Below are 24,656 nucleotides of genomic sequence, written 5' to 3'. Positions count from 1 at the left end.
GTGTTTTTATAGACTATTATAATAGGAGATAAATCTATTTAACGGGTAAGTGTCAAAATGATAATTAGATATACAGCTCATAAGTGGCTTTATATAGGTCTAAATCCCCTTATTATTATTGTTGCTGCTAGTATACGCGACTTTAAGTTGTTATAACTATCTAATGTTAGGTAATACAGATTTTGGATCCTGCCAGCCAAAAAACGCGAATTTGCATGGGGTTGCATTTGTATGGCGCGGGTGCACGGACTGAAAAATGGGTTTTGGACGCTGCCAACGCAACAGACTGTAACCCCGGCACTAAGCTGCCCGGGTTCCAAAGCACGTGCATCTCCAACTGCGGCAATGAGATCAAGCAGAGCTCAGGCCCGCCAGTCAGCTTCTCCCGCGTTGGTTACTATGAGTCGTGGAACATGAACCGCGACTGCCTATGGCTGCTTGCCGAGAAGTCCAACACCGATGGCACCTACACCCACATGCACTGGGGATTCGCCGACACGAACACTTGGAAGCCCGTCATCGCGGACCCGCACGGTCAGTGGGAGGGCTTCAAGAAGCTTCAACTCAAACGCATCGTGCCGTTTGGCGGCTGGGCCTACTCAACCGAGCCGGCCACTTACAACATCATCCGCTGTGTCATCATCGGAAACCGCGAAGCGTTTACGAAGAACCACGCCCAGTTCGCCAAAGACAAGGGAATCGATGGTATCGACATTGACTGGGAGTACCCAGGCGCACCCGATATCATGGTCGACGGGCAGCCGATCGGCCAGGCTGGGGACGGACAGACGTCCTGCTGTACAAGGGCGACTACATCAGCTACATGATGCTGACAACGAAGCTGAAGTGACGCGAAGACTGGAAGGCGCTGAATTTTGGCGGGAGCATTGACTGGGCCGTCGATTTGCATATATTTGGCGACGATGGCATGAAGCTTCCGCTGGGCCGCGGCGGCGACACGGGTGACGAGGCCTGTGTGTCAGGCGAGGGCAGGACTTCAAACTCAGGCGTCCTATGTGGGTTTATCTGTTCTATTGGCTTCTGCCGGGAGTCGCTGTGTATGTGCGTCACGAGGGGCAAAATGTGACCAGTTCTAGCGGAGAACCCAGTCGAGGGAAATATTTTCGCCTCGAACAAGGTCGACGTCGACATGAACCGGCTGTGTCGCTTCGCCTGCTCGCATGGCTACTGCCCGCCCGATGTGTGCACGACGGCCGTGGTCGACAAGGATGAGGACGACGGCATTATCGAGGTCGGTTGGAGCTCCGAGAACCCGAACTACTTCAACTACACGGGGGCGCGGCTCGCTAACGCTGACAAGTGCCTTATCTACCAGAATCCCAAACTGAGGGACGAGGTCCAGTTTTAGTGCTACTCCTACTGCAAGCCAGCACTTGACGAGGCCAAGGAAGATAGTTGAACCTCTAACTACGGTTGCGTTGGCTTCTTCTTGACTAAGGAGTATCCTGACGGCATCCCCTGGAGTAAGTACCCAGGCACGTCATATTATGTTGTGCCCGGCACCTGCTCGTGCGATAACTACCTTGTTAACGAGATCGCAGACATAGTGCTTGACCATGCCCATCATTGCCTAAATTGGCTGCTATATACTTATGTCGTTACTGAAGCTGGTGCTGGACGTGGGCGCGAGCCTGATTTGGGGTGCGGGCAAGATTCTGGACGCTGGACTTGATATGGCCGTTACAGCAGCGCAGATGGCTGCATACCTGTACCCGGAGGAGGAAGACCCGGAGGCGCCTTCTCCTGGTGGCTCGGCCCGTGCGGCGGGACGGAGCTGGTGCCGGAGGAGATCAAGGAGACCTTCGGCATCCTCAGCTCGGTGACAGATGGGGTATCGCGCTTCAAGAAACCAAAGGCGCCCAAGGGCAGCGGCAAGAAGGGTGACGATGCAAACCTCACGAACAGAGCCAAGCCCAAGCAGGGCACGGGCAGCGGCGCCAACGTGTTAGGAAAGACGCAGCTGGGTAGCGTTGGTATCCGCAAGAAGTGCAACGTGCCCAAGTCGCAGTCGACCCAGCGGCTGGGCATAGCCAAGAACACTATGCGCCGGCAGTCGTGCGTGGCTGACCAAACGCAAAGGGAAGAGGTCATCGTCACCTCCCTGACCTACAGCGCCCGCACCACCCAGGTGAAGGCTACATGCAGCGCCGCCTGTTCGCAGGCCTGCTACTACTACAGCAGCGTCATCCGTAACAACCAGGCTTGGGCTACCTTGACGTGTCCGCAGGCAGCTGCCACCACTGCCCATCGCCAGGACGGCCAGGCCACGGCCACCTGGAGCACACAGCACCGCGGTTCTGGCTGGACCGAGGAAATCAACCGCCAGCAAGAGGGCTGCGACTGCGACGAGTACCCGCCGGCCTACCTGCTGGACGCCAACAGCCCCGCCATCCTTAACTCGGGCGTTGACCGTACCGGCCAGCTGGTGCGATATGTCCCGGACACGGAGAAACACAAGGCTGGCCAGATGTGGAAGGGCGCCTGCTTCGGAGGCACACTGCAAGATTTGTCGGACACAAACTTCGACGCCGCCGTCAGCCGCGACCCGGCGAGCGCCAAGCACGTCAGCCGCCCCAAGTCCCAGCTGCTGCGCACGTACATGGACAGTGGCGTCAACACACATCCCGAGTTCACCATCGCGTCGTACGACCACTTCGGCAGCCCACCTGCCAATGACGGCCTCAACGACAACCAGTGCTGGCCCAGCGGTATTGCGGCCGCCGACTCGGGCTTCGCCCTCCTGACGTACGACCCCTACTACGACACAAACCCCATGCCGTACAGGTACGATCAGGCCTATGTGCAGGGCGCCAACGGGTCATAAGCGTCTGTTGCAATACTTTCTCTTATTTCTTTTGGTTTTCTTAGTTGGATATGACTAATAGCATTGGATAAAATCAGGAGGCCATCAAGTTGGAGAAAAAGACTAATAATAAAAACTAAAGAAGCCTGGCATAATACCCCTTGATATGCAATAGAGGGAGACTATAAAAGACTGTGTGGTATTGAACTACCTACACAAGGTACATATACAACAGACTCACAACTAAGGCGCTAGCGACTACAACCCTCGTACAGTACAGGAGGGCCCCAGTGGGATGGGATGGCACATGGCATTCAATAGCCTCAGCATACCAACGCCGCGGTCCCTCCCGAGAGGTTAGGTCCCTCCCCGCTTTGATGGCGGTAGTTCTTATCTGAGATATTTCGCAGATGACATCACTGGATGCAGGCTAGATAATAGATGACTGATGTTGTTATCGATCATTGTTCCCGTTGTCTAACTACCTGGTTCAGTGCCCTCTCGTCATGTTTTTGGGTGCCCTTCGCCTCTGTCTAGCCAACTTCGTGATCCTTAACGATGACTAGAATATGTCTGCGCTGATGGTCAACTCGATCCCGGCCAAGAAGCGAATAGAGTACGTAAGAAAGATCGGTTTGCACAAACACCGACGGCGCAGTTGTCTGAGCGTGGCCGATGCTGAAGATGTATACATGCGCACCTAGCCCACTGCATTGTGTATAGACTATTTCCCTCCCACTCTCCATCCTGTGCTAGATTCCCTCCCCGCAAGGCAGAAAGCAATTGCCGCGCGAACAGCCGAGGTCTATTTCTTGGCCACACCCGAATCCGGCCAGGCAAAGATGTCCTTGCATGGCTAGTCGCTTGGCGTCAGGGTCTAGTCAGAGTGAGAAAGTTAACAATAGGGCAACTTAGCTAGTAGGCATAGGTAGTGTTAGGTATGACACCATTTATATCTGGCCACCTGCAACTGGCATTTGGCATGGTTTGTCCAGATTCGAGTTACGTCTGTCAATTGGTCAACACGCCAAGGGGCGAATGATCTAATCAGATGATCTAATCAGATTAGATCATCATCCTCCGCACTTTCCTGACATCACGGAGCGAGAAACTATTTGCATTGTCGGTCTTGGCTCGCACCCGAAGTGGATGAGGGCAGCCAGCTGGCGGCCTCTTCGTCAGCTAGATGTCGCCTTGAACAGGCCTCAAATAAATTGGCTACCCCTCTCGTAAGTTGCGCACATTTCGAGACTTGACAAGCACACCGCCGCTCTCTAGACTCGCGACCGAACCCCAATCTTTGTGTGTCAAGATGGTCGACTCACAGCCCACCCTCAACGAGCTCGCCGCCAAGATCACTGAGCTGGCGGCAGCCTTTACTAACCAGCTTCAAGCAAACAATATCCCGCAGGCGACCTTCGCCGCCGACAGCGTATCTAGCTATGAGGGTATCACCGGTGAGATGTTCATCACTCGTCAGACGCTCAACGATGCGTTGAACGACATGTATATTCTTTCCCAGGGCCCTATGGAGAGTGTCTACAACTACGTCCACAACGTGAGACCTCCCCCTGCCCCCTTCTTCTCTGCCGGGACCGGCTCAGGTGCTGACCGGTACATCGCAGGCCATTCCCGACGCCTCGTGTCTCAATGTGCTGAACCACTTTGACTTCTGGGCGGCGGTACCGATCGACGACTCGGCCTCGTACGTTGAAATCGCGGAGCGCACGAAACTGCCGCTGGATGTGGCGTACCGCGTGTTGCAGCACGCCTTCACGCTATGCTTTTTCGCTGAGACGGAGCCAGGGCGCGCGACATCCCGCGTGCAGCACACGTCGCGGTCCGCGGCGCTGGCGCGGAAGCCGGGTCTTAAGGCTCTCGTGCACTCAGTGCTAGACACGTCGAGCGCGCCGCTGCTCCTGCTGAACGAGGCTCTCGAGCGCTACAGTGCCGGTAAGCCCGCCCTGACGGACAAGATGGAGGAGACGGCCTTTGCACTGTTGCACCAAGGCGGCCAGTTCGGCGGCCGCCACGCCAACTCGTGGGATTTTCTCGAGAACCATGGTGAGGGCGAGCGGCGCGGCTGGCGCCAGAAATATTTTGTCGACTTCATGACCTTCATGAAGGACATTTTCCGCGTCGAGGGCATTGTGCTGAATGCCACGGACTGGAAGGCGGCCGGCAAGGCCAAGGTCGTCGACGTTAGTTCTGACACGCACCCCGATGGAATGACTGCACTGCTAACCCTCTCACAGGTCGGCGGATCAGCCGGTAACGATGCATTTAACCTAGCGCGCAACTTCCCCGACCTGACGTTCGTGGTTGAGGACATGCCCAAGGTGAAGCCCATCTTCGAGGCGAACCTCCCGGCCGAGCTCGCGGACCGCGTGTCATATGTCGAGCACGACATCCTCCAGCCGCAGCCGGTCGAGGCCGACATCTACATTCTCAAGTTGATCATGCACGACTATCCGGACGCTGTAGCGTCGCAGCTTTTGCGCAACCTGGTGCCCAAGCTCCGGCCGGGCAACCGCGTTCTTGTGATCGAGTACATCGGCAAGGTCGACGAGGGCGCGACGAGCGACCCGAAATATGAGGAGGAGGAAAAGAAGGTGGGCCCGCCGCTGCCGCGGTCCGTCCAGCAGATGGGCACGGCCACCGACCTCCGCATGATGGCCCTCTTCAACGCTAAGGAGCGCCCAGTCGAGGCGTACAGGAGCATCGTCAAGAACGCAGACGAGCGTTTCGAGGTGATCAAGGTCGATGCTGACCCCCTGACGTTCTTTGCGACGATTGAGATTGTGTGGCGTGGCTGAACTGCGAGGGCAAAATGGATATGGCCTTGGTGAACCAGGTTGAAAAAAGACATTACATGATAGAGAATCGAATAGTAACCAACGCTACGCTTGGCAGGTCCAGAATGGACTTCAGCCTACAATGTTTGATCGAACCATCACGTGTTTGTCAGTATTGATGGCCCAGAACTTTCTGAAGTGTGGCAACAAGCGGTCAAATGGCGGTTCCGTAGACGTCAGCTGCCTCAGGTAATACTCGTCTTGAGCCATGAATTGGGCCTTGACCGTAGGTTGGGGAAATGGACATGTTTCAACTCGCTTCATATGAAGCAAGCATCATTCGTTTTTGTTTAGACTCTTATGATCGGCCTATTAATAGATTATATCTGATGAGATATAGTTTTTTTGGGACGACATAGCAACCTGATGTTAACATTCTTTCGCGTCGGGTGCTCAGAACTGGTCATTTCTTCTTCGGTCCAGTGTAGGCTAAGAGAGCGAGCGCGTCAATTATCTTTTTGTTTCCACCCATGCAGGATCAACTCTCATAACGTTTCCCCACCTAGAAGGGTTTGATAAAAGGACATCAAAAACATTGTTTCTCGCTGTCGATTCCGAACCCCTGTCCTATATAACTTTCTATAATACAGCCAAGGCTAAACGAACACTCCTAGATATCGTCATGACTAGCAGGTATATTTATATCACAGGAGGCTCATGTATGTGTGGCGGTTGCCGTCAGCCACACCACGTGCCATGTCACATGAACGAGCTTGAGGGCCCCCTTTATATAGGCCCTCCACCCGGGAGATTTGTCTTTACACAATTCAAGGCTTTTCCACTTATTTATATCACCCTATCTGCTGTGTGCTCTAGCTAGTAAGAATTTAGTATAGTAAAATAGCAGTATAGTAGTTAAATACTCTTGCCTTGCCTACTATAACCTTAGCTATCTCTTGTTAAGGGCAAGAATAGTATTAAGTAAAGGGGTTAATAATAAGCGTAGTTAGGGCTTACATATACCCAGGGGTGTTAGTCATCATCGCTGCGCTAAAAACCCCTTGCTCACGCAAGGGGTGAAAAAATAGGGTTACCACATAGAAAAAGGGGTTACCACCCCCTATTACAAATAGTATCACTTTTACGTAGGTTATATAGTATAGTTAACTTTCTATCTCTTAAAGTAATAACCATAACAACGTTATATAATAGCAAGAGTTAGATTAATTAATAGCCCTAAATTAGGGCTATATAATAATACCTTTTTTTTTTCTCTTTATATAATAACTATAAATTTATATTACTACTATAATACAGCTATTACTTTTATTATTATCTACTATATATCACTACTTCTTTTTTACTTCTATAGATAGAGGTATAAATAGGTAATTTTATAGTATAATCCTTATAGCCCTCTAGGTATATATTTTTTCCTTTATACTACATTACCTTAACTTATATTATAAAAGCCCTTATAATAATAAAAGGCCTAGCGTTAACATATATATATAGTAAGTAGCCTATTATAATAAGTAGCCTACCTTTTATTTTTTCTTCCTTTTTAACTTTTACACTAGTATTTCTCTATATATAAATATATAATCTTCTTTAATTAAAAGCCGTATTATCCTTACTATCTAAGCTATTAAAAAAGACCTAAAAATGTTTATATAAAGCGTAGCTAGTATCTTTAAGGTCCCTTAATCCTTACTTTATTACTAACTTATTAGATACGTTATATAAGATAAGATATATCTAGATTTAAAGAAGATAATAGAAGTTAAGGAGAAGGTAATTCTTAAGAGGATTATTAACCTAATTAATTAAGGGTTTCCTTTATAACAAGAGGATATATAAAATATAGGTAACTAACTCTTAAATATATATAACGTAATATATATTAGGCCTTAATAAGTAAAGAACTTTATATAATAATAACTTTAAGTAAAAATATAATTTTAATATTAAATTAACTATTAGAGAGCCTTAGCTAAAGATCTTATAATTAAATAAGACTAGTTTATACTTATATAAAATATAATTATAAAGAATAAAATATAGAATTATTATATTTATAATTTTAATTAGACTAGGTTCTTAATAGGAATACTATTATATATAAAGGTTATTATAACCTCTAACTATAAAAAAAGGCTTTATATAAAGTAGCCTAGTAATTAAGAATATAGGTTTCTATTATTTAGGGTATATATATAGATAGCTAGATAATATCTTTATATATTATTACAAAAATAAATATTACTTTCTTTTTTAGTACTAAAATAACTAATTCCTAGCTAAATAATATATCTACTTAAGTAAAAATAAATAAATAATAAATAAGATTAGCCTAAATTAGTTAAATTATTTTAACTAGTATATAAGGTCTTATATAAAAAGTGCTTATTAACTCTTAATTCTTAATAGATATAATACCTATATATTAACTAAATTTAATAATTTCTATAAGCAATAAAAGATTATTACTTTATATATACCTTTTTATTTATTATATAAGCTTTAGCCTCTTAATATAAGTTATTTTAGCTTATTAAAGCTTTAATATAGTAAGGAAATTAAGAAGATAATATAAGTAGAGATTTTATATCTTATAAAAAATAACTTCTTTTTTACCTTTAAAGTAGTATTTTTTACTTTAATAAAAAATATATATAAGTTAGCTTTAAACAGGCTAGCTTTATAACTTTTAACCTTAAAGTAGTTATTTTTAACCTAGATTTTAAACTAAATATACTAACACCTTTTAGCTTATATCTAACTAGCTTAGGATTATAGGACCTAAAAACACTAACTATAGTACTAAAGGGCGTATAAAGTGCTAGTTTACTTAAAAAAAAGATCTAGAGATATTAAGGAAGCTTATAAATACTAATATATAAGGTAATTAACCTTTAAGCTAAAGGTATTAGTAAGTTAGTATATAGGCTTACTTTTATTAAGGCTAAGAACCTTAGACCTTATATAAAAATAAATATACTAAGTAAGTAGTAAAAGGCTAAAAAGACCTAACTATATCTTAAAGGGTTACTTAATATAACTAAAGTAGAGGTATTATAAGGAGAAAAAAAAGGTATTAAAGCTAGAAGTAGGAAGATATCCTAAAAAGAGGCTTATATAAAGGGTAGTAAACTATATATATAATAATATAGTAATTATAAAAAGACTAAATATAATATATAAACCTATAAGGTAGTTTAGGGTAGTAATAAAAAAGATAGTAATAAGTAGTTTTAATTAATTTTATATATTATGGCTTAATTAACTTATATAAAAGATAGAGAGGTAGGAGGAAGTAGCTTACTTACTATAATAAGCTACTTACTATATATATACGTTAGTATTTCTAGTAGTAATAATAATAATACTACTTTATTACTTGTATTATTACTACTAGGTATACTAATAAATTCTTTACTTAAAATAAACTAAATTAAAGTCCTTATCTATAGAATTATTAATATCTTTAAATACCTCTAGGTTAAAATATAGCCTAGCTGCCTCTATAGCTATATCTACTAATACTTAATTAGTATTACCCTAACTAAGAGGCCTTACTATATACTTAAACTAGTTAAGTATATATTATAGTAAAGTGGTTAGATTAAGGTCTATTATAAATTTCTCCTTATTATTAGTATTATTTAGACTATACTACTATAGATCTAAAGAATTAAATAGGATATATAGTTAACCTTCTCTAGTATAGTCTAGTTACTATTTAAAAGTTAGTCGCTTTATCTATCTATTTACCTCTTAATACTTTAAAGCACTATATTACTACTAGACCTCTTTTTCTTACTAATAGGCTATCTTTTTTACTACTACCTATTAGCGTAATATTTCTACTTATATTACCTCTATAACTTACTTCTTATATACCTTCTTTATATCTATAATAGTAACACTAGTTATAAAGAAGTGTTATAGTTTAACAGCTTACTAGCACTACTTTCTTTTTACTATATATCTGGTCTAGTATTTTAGTCTTTAATATGTTACCTTTAGTACTTAAAGGTAAGAGATCTCTTATAAATTACCTACTTCACCACTTTGAAACCCCTTCTTGAAGGACAAGTCTATATACTACTATATTTCTCTTCTATAAAGTCACTAATAAGGATTACCTTATTAAAGCAGTTATTATATGTTAGAAGTAAGAATATCTCTAATATTCTTATACTTCTTTATCTTATATTTCCTCTATTATAGAGGTTATCTATATATAAGATATATATGTATATAATCTACTAACCTAGTAGATTAATATATAGCTTAATTACGTAAATATATCTGATTACGTAATTAACAGAAGATTAGAGAAGGTACTAGAATGTCCAAGATCCTACCTTCTACTTCTATCTTTCCTATAAGGTTATTACTTTAAGTTAGGGTTATTTACTTAAGGTTATTAAGTTACGTAACTAAGGGTTAATTTATAGACAGCTTACGTAAGTATGGAATATTCTAGTAAGCTAAGTATAGCTATATAAGAGCTGAAATTCTTCCTGTTTTCTAGTCTTCTTTCTTTCTCTCTCTAAGTAAGCAAATAGTTAACAATCTAACTACTATACTCTCTTTAACTACATATCCTTATATCTTCTATTTACTTACCCTAGGTATAAGTATTTCTATTTCCCCTTTATCCTATATTCTTACTTCTATAGGATATATCTTTATATAAGAGATATACTCTCTTATATTCTCTTTAGCTAGAATTCTCTACCTAAAAGACTAGCTTACCTGTTATACTAACATTATATAGTAAATAACAGATAAGATAAGTTATTATATCCTTATTACTCTATTATATCCTCTTTACTAGCTAGGCTAGTATAATATTATTACGTATAGGCTATATACCTAACTTCTTAGAGCCTTTTATAATATAGGCAGAAGTAAAGGCTACCTTAACTATAGTATTAAGGGCAGTAATAAAGTCACCCCTTATAAATATAAGATTACTATTAGAATCACCGGGGCAGTAATACAGTTAACTATATATATTAATAGGTAATTAATAAGTAATAGGGGTAAATACTAGTTCTAAATTATACGTAAAGAAGAGAAACTATTATAGGTGTTACGTAGCAAAATAGCTAGGTAATTACCCTATAGATCTCTAGTAGATCTATAGTTAATTAGCTATAGTTTCTCTAGCAGATTAGCGTTAATCTATAACGCTAATTATCTAGGTAATAGTTAATATTATAACACTAGTAACCTTCTAAAGTGCTATAAATTACCCCTATTTTCTAGTTATCTATAAAAGAACTAAAAACGTAGTAAAAACTAAAAAGTAAAAAGTATTTAATACTCTTTAGGTATATAACCTATTATATATATAAAACCTATCTATTTATCTATATCCCTAATTAACTGTTATTAATTAACTACTCTAGCGCCTTATTTAGAAATAACTTTATAAATCTATCTACTAGGTTATCCTCCCCTTATATCTATTAGATCTTATAGATCTTATGTGACTTATATAACTAGTAACGCGCTATAATATTAATTATAAGTTACTTCTTCTTAGTAGTACTAAGCTTTATAAAGGCACTTATAAAGGGAGTATAAGTTAGTATAAAGGATTATTAAGATTTATAGTAACTTAAGGTAGTTAGTAATTATTATAAGTATAGTACTAATTATATAGGTAATATTAGCACTAGTAACTATACTATAGACTTTAGAGGCTAGTACGCTATATATAACTTTTTTACACTTTATTAAGCTAAAGTAGATAATATTACTAGTAAGTGTAAGTTTCTTATTATTAGCAGTAGGTTATATAATATTACTTTTACTAGTAAGTATAATAATAAAGCTAAGTTATAAAGGAAAGTTATAGTTATTTATAAATAAGCTGTTAATAAAAATAAAGAGCTTTATAGTTATAAGGTTAATTAGCTAAAAAAGCAGGCTGTAGTTAAGGTAACTTATTTACTATTTAATCTAGTAATTAAGAGTCTTAATCTCTTTCTTTATAGGCTCTTAGTGTTATATAGCTACTAAATAGTTAAAATAAGCCTTAGGTTAGTAACTTAATATAATATATACCCTATAGGCCCTTTACTAAATAAAATCTTACTTAGTAGTAAGTAAATTTATATTAATAGGCTAAAGCTTCTTACCTTAATTCTTTTAGTAGAAATTTATTATACTATTATAGCTAAGAGAAAGCGTACTACTATTAAAGGTAATAAAAATGGTAATAGTTAATAGTTACTTAGGCTTTATAGTAAAAGTTACCTTCTTAAGCTTTTTCTCCTCTTAAGTAAAGGATTTATTATCTATAAGGCTAATTATATTATCTATTTATATGCTAATAATACTAAAATCCTTATTATTAGGTAATAGAATTACTAGGTAGAGGTTAAGGGTTAATAAATCTATTAAGAGATTCTCTTTATAGTAGTAGTTTATTATAGCCTACTAGTAGGTGCCTACCTTAGTAATACTATAGAGCGGTTTTATTACCTTTATAAGAAAGTCACTAAAGTAATAATAGTAGATCTATATAAGAAGTCTTATAAAGATAATATAGTTAAGTAGTGTTATAAATTAGGTATACGCCTAAGTAATATTATATAACTAAAGGTAGAATCTATATTATAATAGTAAAGAGATAAAAGTAAGGATTAGTTACTAGGCTATTTACTAGATAGTAAGTAACTATATAAGGATTATCTTCTTACTATTATTAGTATAGCCTTAGATAACTAACTATAATTTCTTATATAGTTACTTATTTTTATTCTTAACTTTATATACTAACATTTATATATATAAAGTAAATAATTAAAGTAAGTAGACTATATCTTTCTACCTTTTAATTATTTCTATAAGTTAATTTAACTAGATTATATAAAATTAATTAAAAGTATATATTACCTTATTCTTTATTACTATTCTAAACTACCTTATAGGTTTATACATTATATTTAGACTTTTTATAATTACTATATTATTATATATATAGCTTACTACCCTCTATATAAGCCTCTTTTTAAGACGTTTTTTTACCTTTAGCCTTAATACCCTCCTTTTCTCCTTATAGCGCCTCTACTTTAGTTATATTAAGTAACGTTTTAAGATATAAGTAGTTCTTTTTAGCCTTTTACTACTTACTTAGTATATTTATTTTTATATAAAGTCTAAGGCTCTTAGTCTTAATAAAAGTAAGCCTATATACTAACTTACTAATACTTTTAGCTTAAAGGTTAATTACTTTATATATTAGTGTTAGTAAGCTTCTTTAATATCTCTAGATCTTCCTTTTAAGTAAACTAGCACTTTAATACTCTTTAGTGCTATAGTTAGTGTCTTTAGGTTCTATATACCTAAGCTAGTTAGATATAAGCTAAAAGGTATTAGTACATCTAGCTTAAAGTCTAGGTAAAAATTAACTACTTTAGGGTTAAAAGATATAAGGTTAGGCTATCTAAAGCTAGCTTATATACTTTTTTCCCTTATTAAAGTAAAAAATACTACTTTAACAGTAAGAAAAAAGTTATCCTTTATAATATATAAAATCTATATTTATATTATCTTTTTAATTTCCTTACTATATAAAAGCTTTAATAAGCTAAAATAACCTATATTAAGAGGCAAAAGCTTATATAATTAATAAGGAGGGATATATAAAGTAATAATCTTTTTTTTATAGTAATAATTAAGTTTAGTTAATTTATAGCTATTATAGCTATTTAGGATTTACAGGTAATAAGTACTTTTTATATAGGACTTTATACACTAATTAAAGAGCCTTAGCTATTCTAGGCTAATCTTATTTATAGGCTATTTATTTCTACTTTAGTAAAAACACTATTTAGTTAGGAATTATCCATTTTAGTTCCTAAAAGAAGAGGCAATCTTTTATCTTCTTATAATAATACATAAAGGGTATTACCTAGCTATCTATATATACACCTTAAATAATAAAAACCTATTCTTAATTACTAGGCTGCTTTATATAAGGCCTACCTTTATAATTAGAGGTTATAATAACCTTTATATATAATAGTATTTCTATTAAGAAGCTAGTCTTATTAAAACTATAGATATTATAGTCTTATATCTTATACTTTATAATTATGCTTTATATAAGTATAAACTAGCCTTATATAATTATAATATCTCTAGCTAAGGCTCTCTAATAGTTAATTTAATATTAAAATTATATTTTTAATTAGGGTTATTATTATATAAAGTTCTTTACTTATTAAGGTCTAATATACGTTATATTACGTCTAGAAAAGAGTTAGTTAGCTATATCTTATATGTCGTCTTGTTATAAAACAAACCCTTAATTAATTAGGTTAATAATCTATTTAAGAATTACCTCCTCTTCTAAAATAGTTATCTCTATTAGTTTTAAACGCGTCTTAGCTTATAGTAGTATACTATTACGTTATATATAAAGGGTTAATTTAAGGACCTTAAAGCTAGAGGCAGCACTTTAAATAGATATTTTTAGGTTGTTTTTAAGAGCCTAGATAGTAAGGATAATATAACTTTCTTTAGAAGAAGAGGCTATGTTTATATATAGAGAAAAGTTAGTATAAAGGTTAAAGAGGTATAAAGAGAGAGGACGTGTGCAGCTTACTATTATATATAGCTTACTATATATATATGTTAGTAGTATTATTAATAGCTTTAATAGCTAATTAAAAAGTAACTTTAGGTCTATAACTACTATTTATATAAATAATCTTATATATATAGTAAAAAGTAGTATAGTACTATTAATAAATAATTAGTTAAGTACTAAAGTAATACGTAAACACGCTATAAGTATAAAGATAAGTTAGTAGTACTACTAATACTAAAAGCTGTTTCCTTTTTTCTTCTCTTTTCCTCTTAATTTTTTTATATATCTATATATCCTTACTTTACTTTTTCTACTCCTTAGCTGTTATATACGCCTTAGTCTTTTACTATATATACGCTTTACTCTCTTATGTATATAACTTATAGCCCTGCTTAGCTAGTCTACTAAACTACTCCCAATATAGCGCTTCTTCCTTTTAGGCTTCTACCTTAGGGAACCTTATAGCCTATATAGATAGTTATGTTATTACCTTTACTTATTTACTATATATTTCTTAAAGTTATTACTTTTACTCAGTGTAGTTATACTAATAAGTAAAATTAGGTTACTTTTTTCTTTTTTTTATACTTATACTAGTGTTCTTTTTTATATTAAATTCTTTTAGCCTATATAATAACTTCTTATATCTTTTTTTTCTTTATATTAATTTAACGTATATATTATCTTTTGTTTTACTATTATAATACTACTACCTATTCTTTAGGTGCTAACTACTATTATTTTAAAAAAAAAGTATCTCTTATACTTTTTCTACTTACTTCTTTTATAAGCACTACGCTTTTCTAGTATATCTAGCACTTACTACTACTTCTATACTAATACTTTATAAATCCTTACTTATATTTTTCTTACTATATTACTTTTTTACTTCTTAATTATAGCTATAGGTCTACTCCCTTTTACTTAGTTACTATATAATTACTAATAATAGCTCTAGATAGCTAGTGTTAGTAAGGTAAAGCGTAATAAGTATACTAGCTATATTTATTTTAGCTTAAGACCCTTAAATATATAGCTTAGGACTAACTTTCTTACTATATAAAGAAAAAGTAAAGGTGTAGCCTATAAGCGCTATAAGTATAGTAAGGTTTATACTATCCCTTATACACCTTATATTTACTATCTTTATACTACTAAAGGCGCTAAGCGCTACTATAATTAAGGTAATAAGTATATTATTATCTTTACTAGTTTATTACTTATATATACTATAGGTTAAGATATATATAATACTTACTATACTAATAGTAGCTATACTTACCTAGGTAGTATATATTTCTTCTTATATATCTCTTTTACTATATATTCTTTACTTACTAACTACTAAATTACCTTATACTTACTTTTACTTTACTAGGTGCTTAATTAGTCTATTACTGCTTAGTATACTACTTAGTATACTAATAATAACGCTATTATAATATATACTTATTTATTACTTACTTATTTCTTTATTACTAATTATTTATAGCTTTATAAGGCTTTTAAGCTTATAGGTAGTAATATAGGCTATATACTACACTAGGCTAATACTAGCCTTACTACCTTAGTACTTATTTTTATCTTACTTATTACGCCCTTACTACTTACTATACCCCTTATACCTAATATCCTTACTATATCTACTAGTACTACTACTACTACTATAGCTACTTTACTTTTTACCCTTACTTAGGTAAAGTATATTACTTATACTATTAAGATAATTACTACTTTTATTAGCGCTATAGATTCTCTTAAGCTATTACTTATATATTTCTTTAATACTAACTTATCTTTAGTACTACAGTAGCCTGTACCTTAAGGTTAAGGAACGCTATACTACTACTACTACTACTATATAAGAGGATATTAAGATAAATAAAAGTAAAAGGCCTAATAATAATAGTAGTATAGGCCTAAGCACCTAGTAAGCTATACTTTTAAAGCTCTTCTAGATAATTATTACATTATTAGTTATATATATATACTATATATATATTAGTTTTACTTTTTTTAGTCTTAGATACCTTAGCTTATAAGCCTTAGTTACTTAGTTTATAAGTCTTAGTTACTTAGCCTATAGGCCCTTAATATTACTATTTTACTACGTTTTTATACCTTATACTTCTTTATTAAGGATTTTATCTTAATATACTACTATAGCTTCTATATATTCTTCTTACTACTATACCCTTTCTACCTAATAAGGTATTATCTATTTTACTTAGGCCTTGAGTAATTAATAAAACCAAGCAGGAAGTTAATACGCAAGATAGCAAGATAGCTAGCACACACGCAACTAATCTAAACTATACTAACACAACACCTTATTGCTAGTGCACCCTAAGCGCCTACAAACATAAAGGTAACTTACTAACTCCTATCTAGAAGGCAACAACACTCTTGCTTAATAGCCTTTAGCCTAATTAGGCCTAAGGTCACTAAAACAGAGTCTATTACTAACTAGTAGTTAATCTTAAGTAGTAATACTGTTATTACTAAGTAGTATAAGGTTTATATATAAAGGATCTAGGCGTATACTAATATATTTATAAAAAGAAGGTAGCTTAATTAGGCTTATAAGGCCTAATAAGGCTAAAAAGGCCTAAATAACTAGTAGAAGTAGTCTTAATTATAATAATAATTAAGTTATAGTTAAAGATAAGAGGTAACTTATTTATAGTAAATTCTATAATCTATTTATCTTCTTAGGCCTATTTAGTATTTAACGTCCTAATTAGGATAATTAAGGCTTTACTAGCTTAAAAAACTATATAAAAAGTAACTTAAGGAAAAAGTCTAAAATCCTACTTTATTTTAATTTTCCTTTATTCTTTTCTTTTCTCTACTATATATTTACTAAGAAAAAAAAGAACTATAGAAATAAAAAGGGGTAGCTAGTAATAGTCACTATATCCTCTATTTTATCCCCTTACTTTTAATTAGGTCTTAATTATTTACTTATTATAGCGTATATTATAGCTAGACATACTAAGCTAGTTTTACTTAGCCTTTTTTTTAGCTTCTTCTTATACTTTATTAAATACTTTATCCTAAATAATTCCTTAATTATATTAAAGATATTCTTTCTATCCTAAGGCTATAGTAAGAAGTAAGAAAAGGCCCTAAGGCTTTATACTTCTAGCTATAGTCTTATAAAGGCTCTTAAAAGTACTAATATACTTATCTTAAAAGTACTTTAAGATACCTTTTATTTTATACTTCCTTAGCGCTACCTTATAATATTATATATTAGTTAGGGTAACTATAAGTATATATTATTACCTCTCTAACTTCTTATATATAGCTTAAGTAATATTAGTAAGATTATTAAAGCTATTAGGTAGGTTACTAGGCCTTTAGTGCTTAGGTTCCTTAACTTCTTTTTTTTTTAACTACTAAGAGGCCTCTTCTTAGTCTAATTAAGCTAAGGTAAGGCGCTTATAGATTTTTTAATCTTAATATTAGTATCTTAGGCCTTTTTTACTAAAATAATCTAAACTAAAGGTTAATTCCTTAGGTAGAGGGCAGCTAAGGTAGTATTAATATCTTCTATATAAACTATACTACTATAACTCTTCTTTTTAATATATAGGTAATTAAAGGTCCTAATTAGGTACTTAATAATATCTTTCTAAAGGCCTAGCCCTTAGTTATCCTCTAGGGGTAATAAAGACTTAGGCTACTAAGAGGGCTAGTAAGGTATTAGGGTAGGTTCCTTTAACTAAAGATACTATAATAGCCTTAGCTACTAAGATTTTAAGGTAGCCTCTCTTAACTACTATAATAGTGTAGGTTACTAAGACTTTAGAGAGGACTTCCTTAGCTATAAGGGTGCTTAAGATCTAGGCTACTAATTACTAGTAGCCTAATTAGGCCTAAGGATATTAGCTTTTAGCTCTAGAGGTAGTATTATAAATTTCTTTTTAAGGTCTTATTAAATATTACTCTAAAAGGCTAAGGTAACTAAAGTAATAATAGTTTCTAAATCCCTTATATTAACTTTTATTTTTATCTTACTATTTTATTATAAGTAAAGTAGCTTAGCCTATTTATTATTAACCTTCTTAATAGTATAATAAAGACCTTTAAGGAACTTAGGTAATAGTAAAAGTATTAGTCTAAATAGTACTAGTGTCTTTTTCTTCTTAAGGGTAAGTTTTTTAGGTTATATATAAGATAGGCTAGGTGCTTAAGCGTTAACGTTATTATCCTAATTAGGCTTAAAGCCTTTTTTCTTTTAAAGCCTTTAGTTATAAGTACTAAGGATAACTATAGGCTTATTCTAGAGTTCCTTTTTACTATAGTTACTAAGAGGGCTAAGCTTTTAGAAGATCTATAGACACTACTTAATATTTAGGTAGGTAGTAATCTTACCTTACTATAGGTTCTAGTCTAACTAGGTTAAAAAGCTTCTAATATTAATAATATTATCTTAAATATAGCACCTAAGGAACTCTACTATATAAGCTATAAGTCTACTTATCTAGTTACTATAGGCTAACTATAATACTAACCTTTCTTTAGATTACCTTAATTAGGTTATTATAAGCCCTAGCGCTTTTATAGTACTTATAAAGGTAGTCTATATTAAGGGTAAAGTAGAGGGTTAAGTCTTCTTCTTTCTAGAGGCTATTATACTAAAAAGATCTACTTATAATCTAGTTAATAAAAAAAGTATAGAAATAATTAATATAATAAGTAATAAAGTAAACTTTAGATACTTTATATAACTTAGTAACCTAATTAGGTTAAGCTTAAACTTATAGGCTATTAACTAACTATAGGAGGTAGTCTAAAATAAAGTAAGGAAATATTACGTCTTAGGCTATAAACGCTACTATACTCTAGACATTATTAGAAGCTATTTAGGACTATCTAGTTAAGTAGCTAGTAGTATTATAGATCCTAAGTAAGTATATTACTAACTTTATGCCTATTTACTTACCTTAAGAGCTATTTAAACTAGATCTAAGACCTTATCTTCTTCTTATTATTCCTATAGTAACTAAATTATTACTTAAACCTATTATAGCGCCTTATATTTTTTCTTCTTACTAGGCTTTAGGCAGCTAGGTAGTTACTATAAGGACATTAGCTTTATAGTAGTAAGATTAGTAATTCCCTTAAGGGGCTCTTAGTTAGCTAGGTTAGTATACTAGGACTTATTTAAAGCTTAGATTACGTTTACTTTAACTTACTTTAGGTTAGGGAGGGTATCTATCTTATTTTATATAGTGTAGGTCTAATTAATTCCTTAGTAATACTATATTACCTAGATATTATTCTAGAGGCTTAAGTTATATAGGACTTAGATAATATTAGTAGGGGTAAATTAAGATATAGTAGATAAGTATAAAGTAAAAGGATTAAGAGATAAAAGTCTAATTAGGTAAGTAAGTTAAAAAGAAATATAAGTAGTTAAATATTAAAGGTAGAAATAGTAAATTAGGTATATTATTAATATCTAATAGTAATAGTTAGTTAATATAAGAAAAATAGAAAAGTAGATAGGTAGGTAAAATAATAGCCTTTTATAGTAACTATTAATAAAGGTAGGTATAATTTACTAAAGGTAAAGTTTATAGTTACTATTACTAGTTTTAAATAGTGTCTTCCTCTTACTGTTTCTTCCTCTTACTGCTTTTTCCTCTTATTAGTTTATAAGTTACTACTAGTAATCTTACTAAAGGGAAAAAAGTAAGTATAAAACACTACTTTCTTTACTTAAAAAGACTTCTTACTTTTTTTTCTTTTTACCTTTACTATTAACCTTCTTTTTCTAGTAGTATTTCTTTTACTATCTTACTATATAACCTTACTGCTTTTAAAGTTTAATAACTTAACGTTTTCTTCTTTTTCTTAACCTAATTAGACTTTAATATACCTCCTTAACGTTATCTTAAGGCTATATAAAAGCTATAGTTTTTTACTTATAATCCTCTTATAAGTATATACTGCCTTATCTCTCTAAATCTCCTTACTATAAGTTCCTTAGGTCTATTTCTTTTATTATATTCCTAAATCTAATTAGGCTAGATTATAACTTCCTTTATCTAAAAGACCTTAAATCTTTAGTAAGTAAACTTTACTATAAAGTCTAGTTTACTAATACTATCTAAAAAAGGCAGACTTAAGCTATTATTATATAAAACTTTTAGACTACTATTACTTATAGTAATATTAAGTAAATTATTATAAATTACTTTTAGAATAGCCTATCTAGGTATAAGGTCTTTATCTATACTAGATATAAAAGCGTATTTAGATATCTATCTTAAAAGCTACTTAACTACCCTTAAGCTATAGGTATATTAGCTGTTTATAGACTTAGTAGCTAAAGCGTAGTACCTTATAAGTGCTATAAAAATAACTAGGCTTTAATATAAACTAGGTCTAATTAGGCTTCTATATTTATTTCTTTCTAGAAGTATATCTTTCTTCTAGGTGTATTTTAAAATACTTATTCTAACTGCTTTTACTATAAGACCTAGGCTAGTTACTACTACTAGTATAAGGACTTTTATAAAGAATTTAGTTATAGCGCCCTAATTAGATTAAGTAAGAAGTATCAGACTAGTAGTAGTAGCGTTTAGTTTAGTATACCTAAGAATATCTTTTCTATTAACACTACTTAGTTCTTTTATATAGACTTATTATAGATAGTTAGGCTTTAGTAAAAAGAGTATTCTTATAAGCTTAAGAATATCCCCTTTATACTAAAGGGCACTATCTAAAGTGTTAATACTATTAGCTAAGTAAAAGAGGAAAATAAAGAAGATAAGTAAAGAGGGGGATAGTAGGTATATATATTAAGCTTACTTAAGCTAGTAGGCCTAATTAGGTATAGTAAGGTATTATTAAGGCTATATAGTATTATATAAAAAGGTTATCTTATTAATTATAGTCTTTAGGTAATCCTTTATATTATTTAAAAAAGCTTACGTCTTACTATTAATAGTAACTAAGTATAGCTTTAGTAAGGGAGTTAGTAGTATCTAATTAAATTAGTAAGTAGTATTTTAGTTAATTTAAGGTGCTAGTAAGATAAATAGTAAGAAGATAACTATTACACTAGTGGTTTTAGGTTTCTAGATTAGTAGTATACTATTAAAGAGATAGGTATTATAAAGAAGACAGGCCTTATAGAATTATAAAAATAAAATTACACTTAGTATTATTAAAAGAAAATAAAAATTAAAAAGAAAATAGAGATAAAATAGTATAAATAGAGGGTGTAGATATATTGCGTTAGCGTTTTTAGCTTTAATTAAGGTTTTTTTTCTTATATTCCTATCCCTAAGGTAATTTAATTCTATAGGTATAAATATAAGGGAAAAAGGGAGTATTAAATTACCTTCCTAAAAGAAAAGGCCTAAAGAGCTTATTTTTAAAAAGAAATATAGAAAAATAAAAAAGTAAAGAAAAAGAGAAGAAATAAGAAAAGAGGTATAGCTAGTATACCTAATCAGACTATATTAAAGATTAAGATATATTTCTTATCCTTATTTACGTTATAGGTTAAGATATTAATAGTAATAGTTAATATTACTTTCTATTTAGTAAGTTCTTAGTAAACCGTTTTATTTTATTTTTCTAGTTCTAATTATACTAATCTTATATATATAAGGGTAATATTATTAGCCTAATTAGTTTTAAGAGGATAGTCTAATTCCTAAAGTTTATCTTAATAGTCTTAGATTAGGATATAGGGTACTTACTTGTCTTTAAGTCTCTAATAAGCCTAGAAAAGATCCTTAGATTCCTAAAAGCTAGAAGTATTTTTATAATATTAATTTAGGTAGTGCCTACTATATGTTACCTATATAATTAGTTCCCCTCTAAGTGTTTTTAAATAATAAGAGCTAGACTAATTAGAGATAGAATATATTTAGAAAGGGCCTTACTACTAGAACTAAAGTTTCCTTACTTTTAATTTATTAATAGTATATTTCTTATTAAGGACTAAGATAAGATCTCCTAGTTATAGTTTTAAAGGCCTAATTAGGTAACTATACCTCTTATTATACTACTTAGTAGTCTTTTAGTATATAGTTATAATATTCTTTATAGTAGTCCCCTAATTATTATCTAATTACTAAAAAAAGTAGATCCTAGTAGTAAGCTCCTAATTAGGGTCCTAGACTTATCCTTAGTCTAATACTCTCTAAGTTACTATAGATTCCTTTATTAAGGTAATAGCCTTATAGCTATATATAAGGAAGAAGGAGGTATATCTTATAGGTGCTTAAACTATAGTCCTATCTATAAAGAGTACTGTTATAAGAAGTTATTTTTAGTCTTTTATTCCTCTATCTAACTAAGTTAAGATAGTATAGGTAATTAGCTTATATCCTTATTTATTAACCTTATTTACTTTAGAGTTATATACTAAGATAACTCTCTTTATAACTTTATATTTAGTATTTAGGGTATCTACTGCCCCTTTATTCTCTAGGTCTTTATTAATAAGGAGTTAACTATAAACACTATAGTAGTAAGAGACGTCTTCTTAAATAAAGTCTACTACCTAATTAGACCTAGGCTTTAAGAGTTAGCTTACCTTAATCTATTTTATTATATTATATTAAGCTATAACTAAGGCCTATAGGCTAGTTTACTAGATATTTAAGGAGATTTTTATAAGAGGTATTTCTCTTAGCGTTATCTTAATATACTAGTTATCTATATAGGCTAATTAAGCTTTCTAGTAGAGGTAGTAAGACGTAACACTTACTTAGATATAGTAGTATATATCTTTTTAGAAGTAAAATAATATAAGGTAGTAATATATTATATTATATCCCTTATATTTTAATTTAATATAAGTATATCTTATTAGGTAGTCTTAGATCTTTAGGTTATTAATAAGTCTCTAGAAGACTAAGTGTGTTTTAGTTAGTCTTATATAGAGGTACTTATCCCTTACTATATACTACTAAGCTTTAGTCTTAAACTTCTTATAGTCTTTTACTAAAATACTATCTTAGTAAAGTAAGGTTTTAAAATAGAATACTATTTACCTAGTTTAGTAAGACTAAAACTAATTAAAGTAAAGCTATATATTAAGGATAGTAAAAAGGTAAAAAGACTTTAAGATATTTAAAGAAAAAGTAGTATAGACTATATAAATAAAAATAAAGTAGAAGTTAGAATTAATAAAGTCTTTTACCTAATTAGAGGTCTTATAATTATTAAAGTTAGATTACCTTAGGGGTTTCCTTAAGAGGGTGTCTATAATAATATTTTTTATTTTTAAAATATACTTAACTTTAAAGTTAAATAGTTAGATCTATATAATCTATGTTATAATTAAAGCACTAAGAAGGTTATAAGCACTACTATTTAGCTAGGCTGCTAAGACTTAGGTATTAGTCTTTAGTAAGAAATTAACACTATAGATATAGTTCTAAAGTTTTCTTAAGACTATTAGAACTATATATAACTTAAGCTTACTAAAGTTATATTTTAGCTTAAGGCCTTACTAGATACTACTTTTATATTAGGTAACTACTTATTTATTATTTATTACTTAGCTAAGATATACTCCTTAGCTTATAAAGAATATATTTATACTAATAATTAGTTACTTAGTAGTAAGGCTATAGTTAATTAAAATTAAAATAAAGGCTAAAGTAAGCTTTTTCTTTAAGGTTACTATTATAGCTACCTAATTAGGTCCTTATTAAAAGATTATATTCTTCTTTATAACCCTCTAAAAGGGAATAGTAATCTTAAAATACTTATTAATCTAGATCTTATAAAGACTAGTTATACTAATAAAGGATTAAACTTTAGTAAGACTTAGACACTCTTACTACTTAAGGATCTTAATAATATTTACCTAATTAGGTCTATAGCCTCTAGAGCTATAATGATATCTTATAATAGTTACTATTTTTTATAACTATTATAACTTCTTTAGTGTAATAGTATAGCTAGCTAGTTTAATATTTAAACTACTTAGTTAATATTCTAAATATACTTATAAATATATTACTAAATCCTAGGCTAATTAGAGAAATATTTATCTCTATAGGTTATAAAAAGGCCCTTAATAATAATATTATTAAGAAAGGCTTAGTAATAGTAAAGTATAAAGTTATAAAAGATCCTTATTATAATTTATATAAATTATACTAGTACGTTAGTACCCCTTTATAGTAAAGTGTATATATAAAGTAAGCTAAGTAAGGTAGTAAATATTATTAAATCTTTACTTTTCTTTACTAAAAAGACCTAATTATACCTAAACTAGATATCTAATAGTAAAAATATTTTATATATACTAAAACCTTCTAAGAAATTCTTTACTTCTAGAGGTATAAAAGTATTATAAATTATAACACTATTTATATATATAGCTAAATTAATTAGGCAGCAGGACTTATCCTTTTTCTTAACTAAGAACTAAGGG

General features: G+C 32.7%; 4 protein-coding genes across 4 annotated transcripts; all 4 read left to right on the top strand.

The window, feature by feature from the left end:
• Nucleotides 1-215: 215 nt before the first annotated feature.
• On the top strand, nucleotides 216-827 carry GLRG_11796 (uncharacterized protein; the record flags this gene model as incomplete). Its single annotated transcript, XM_008102479.1, has 1 exon — nucleotides 216-827. The coding sequence occupies one exon, from the start codon at nucleotides 216-218 to the stop codon at nucleotides 825-827; it is 612 nt and encodes a 203-aa protein (XP_008100670.1).
• A 323-nt stretch (nucleotides 828-1,150) lies between these two features.
• On the top strand, nucleotides 1,151-1,369 carry GLRG_11795 (uncharacterized protein; the record flags this gene model as incomplete). Its single annotated transcript, XM_008102478.1, has 1 exon — nucleotides 1,151-1,369. One exon carries the CDS (start codon nucleotides 1,151-1,153, stop codon nucleotides 1,367-1,369), a length of 219 nt encoding a protein of 72 aa, XP_008100669.1.
• Nucleotides 1,370-1,613: 244 nt separating this feature from the next.
• On the top strand, nucleotides 1,614-2,845 carry GLRG_11794 (uncharacterized protein; the record flags this gene model as incomplete). Its single annotated transcript, XM_008102477.1, has 2 exons — nucleotides 1,614-1,662; nucleotides 1,716-2,845. 2 exons carry the CDS (start codon nucleotides 1,614-1,616, stop codon nucleotides 2,843-2,845), a joined length of 1,179 nt encoding a protein of 392 aa, XP_008100668.1.
• A 1,291-nt stretch (nucleotides 2,846-4,136) lies between these two features.
• Nucleotides 4,137-5,640, top strand: GLRG_11793 (O-methyltransferase; the record flags this gene model as incomplete). The annotated part of the gene is made up of 3 exons (XM_008102476.1): nucleotides 4,137-4,382; nucleotides 4,450-5,025; nucleotides 5,080-5,640. 3 exons carry the CDS (start codon nucleotides 4,137-4,139, stop codon nucleotides 5,638-5,640), a joined length of 1,383 nt encoding a protein of 460 aa, XP_008100667.1.
• Nucleotides 5,641-24,656: the final 19,016 nt, after the last annotated feature.

The sequence above is a fragment of the Colletotrichum graminicola genome, assembly GCF_000149035.1.
Source record: "Colletotrichum graminicola M1.001 genomic scaffold supercont1.125, whole genome shotgun sequence".
Classification (NCBI taxonomy): domain Eukaryota; kingdom Fungi; phylum Ascomycota; class Sordariomycetes; order Glomerellales; family Glomerellaceae; genus Colletotrichum; species Colletotrichum graminicola.
This window is presented reverse-complemented; position numbering and strand designations above follow the sequence as displayed.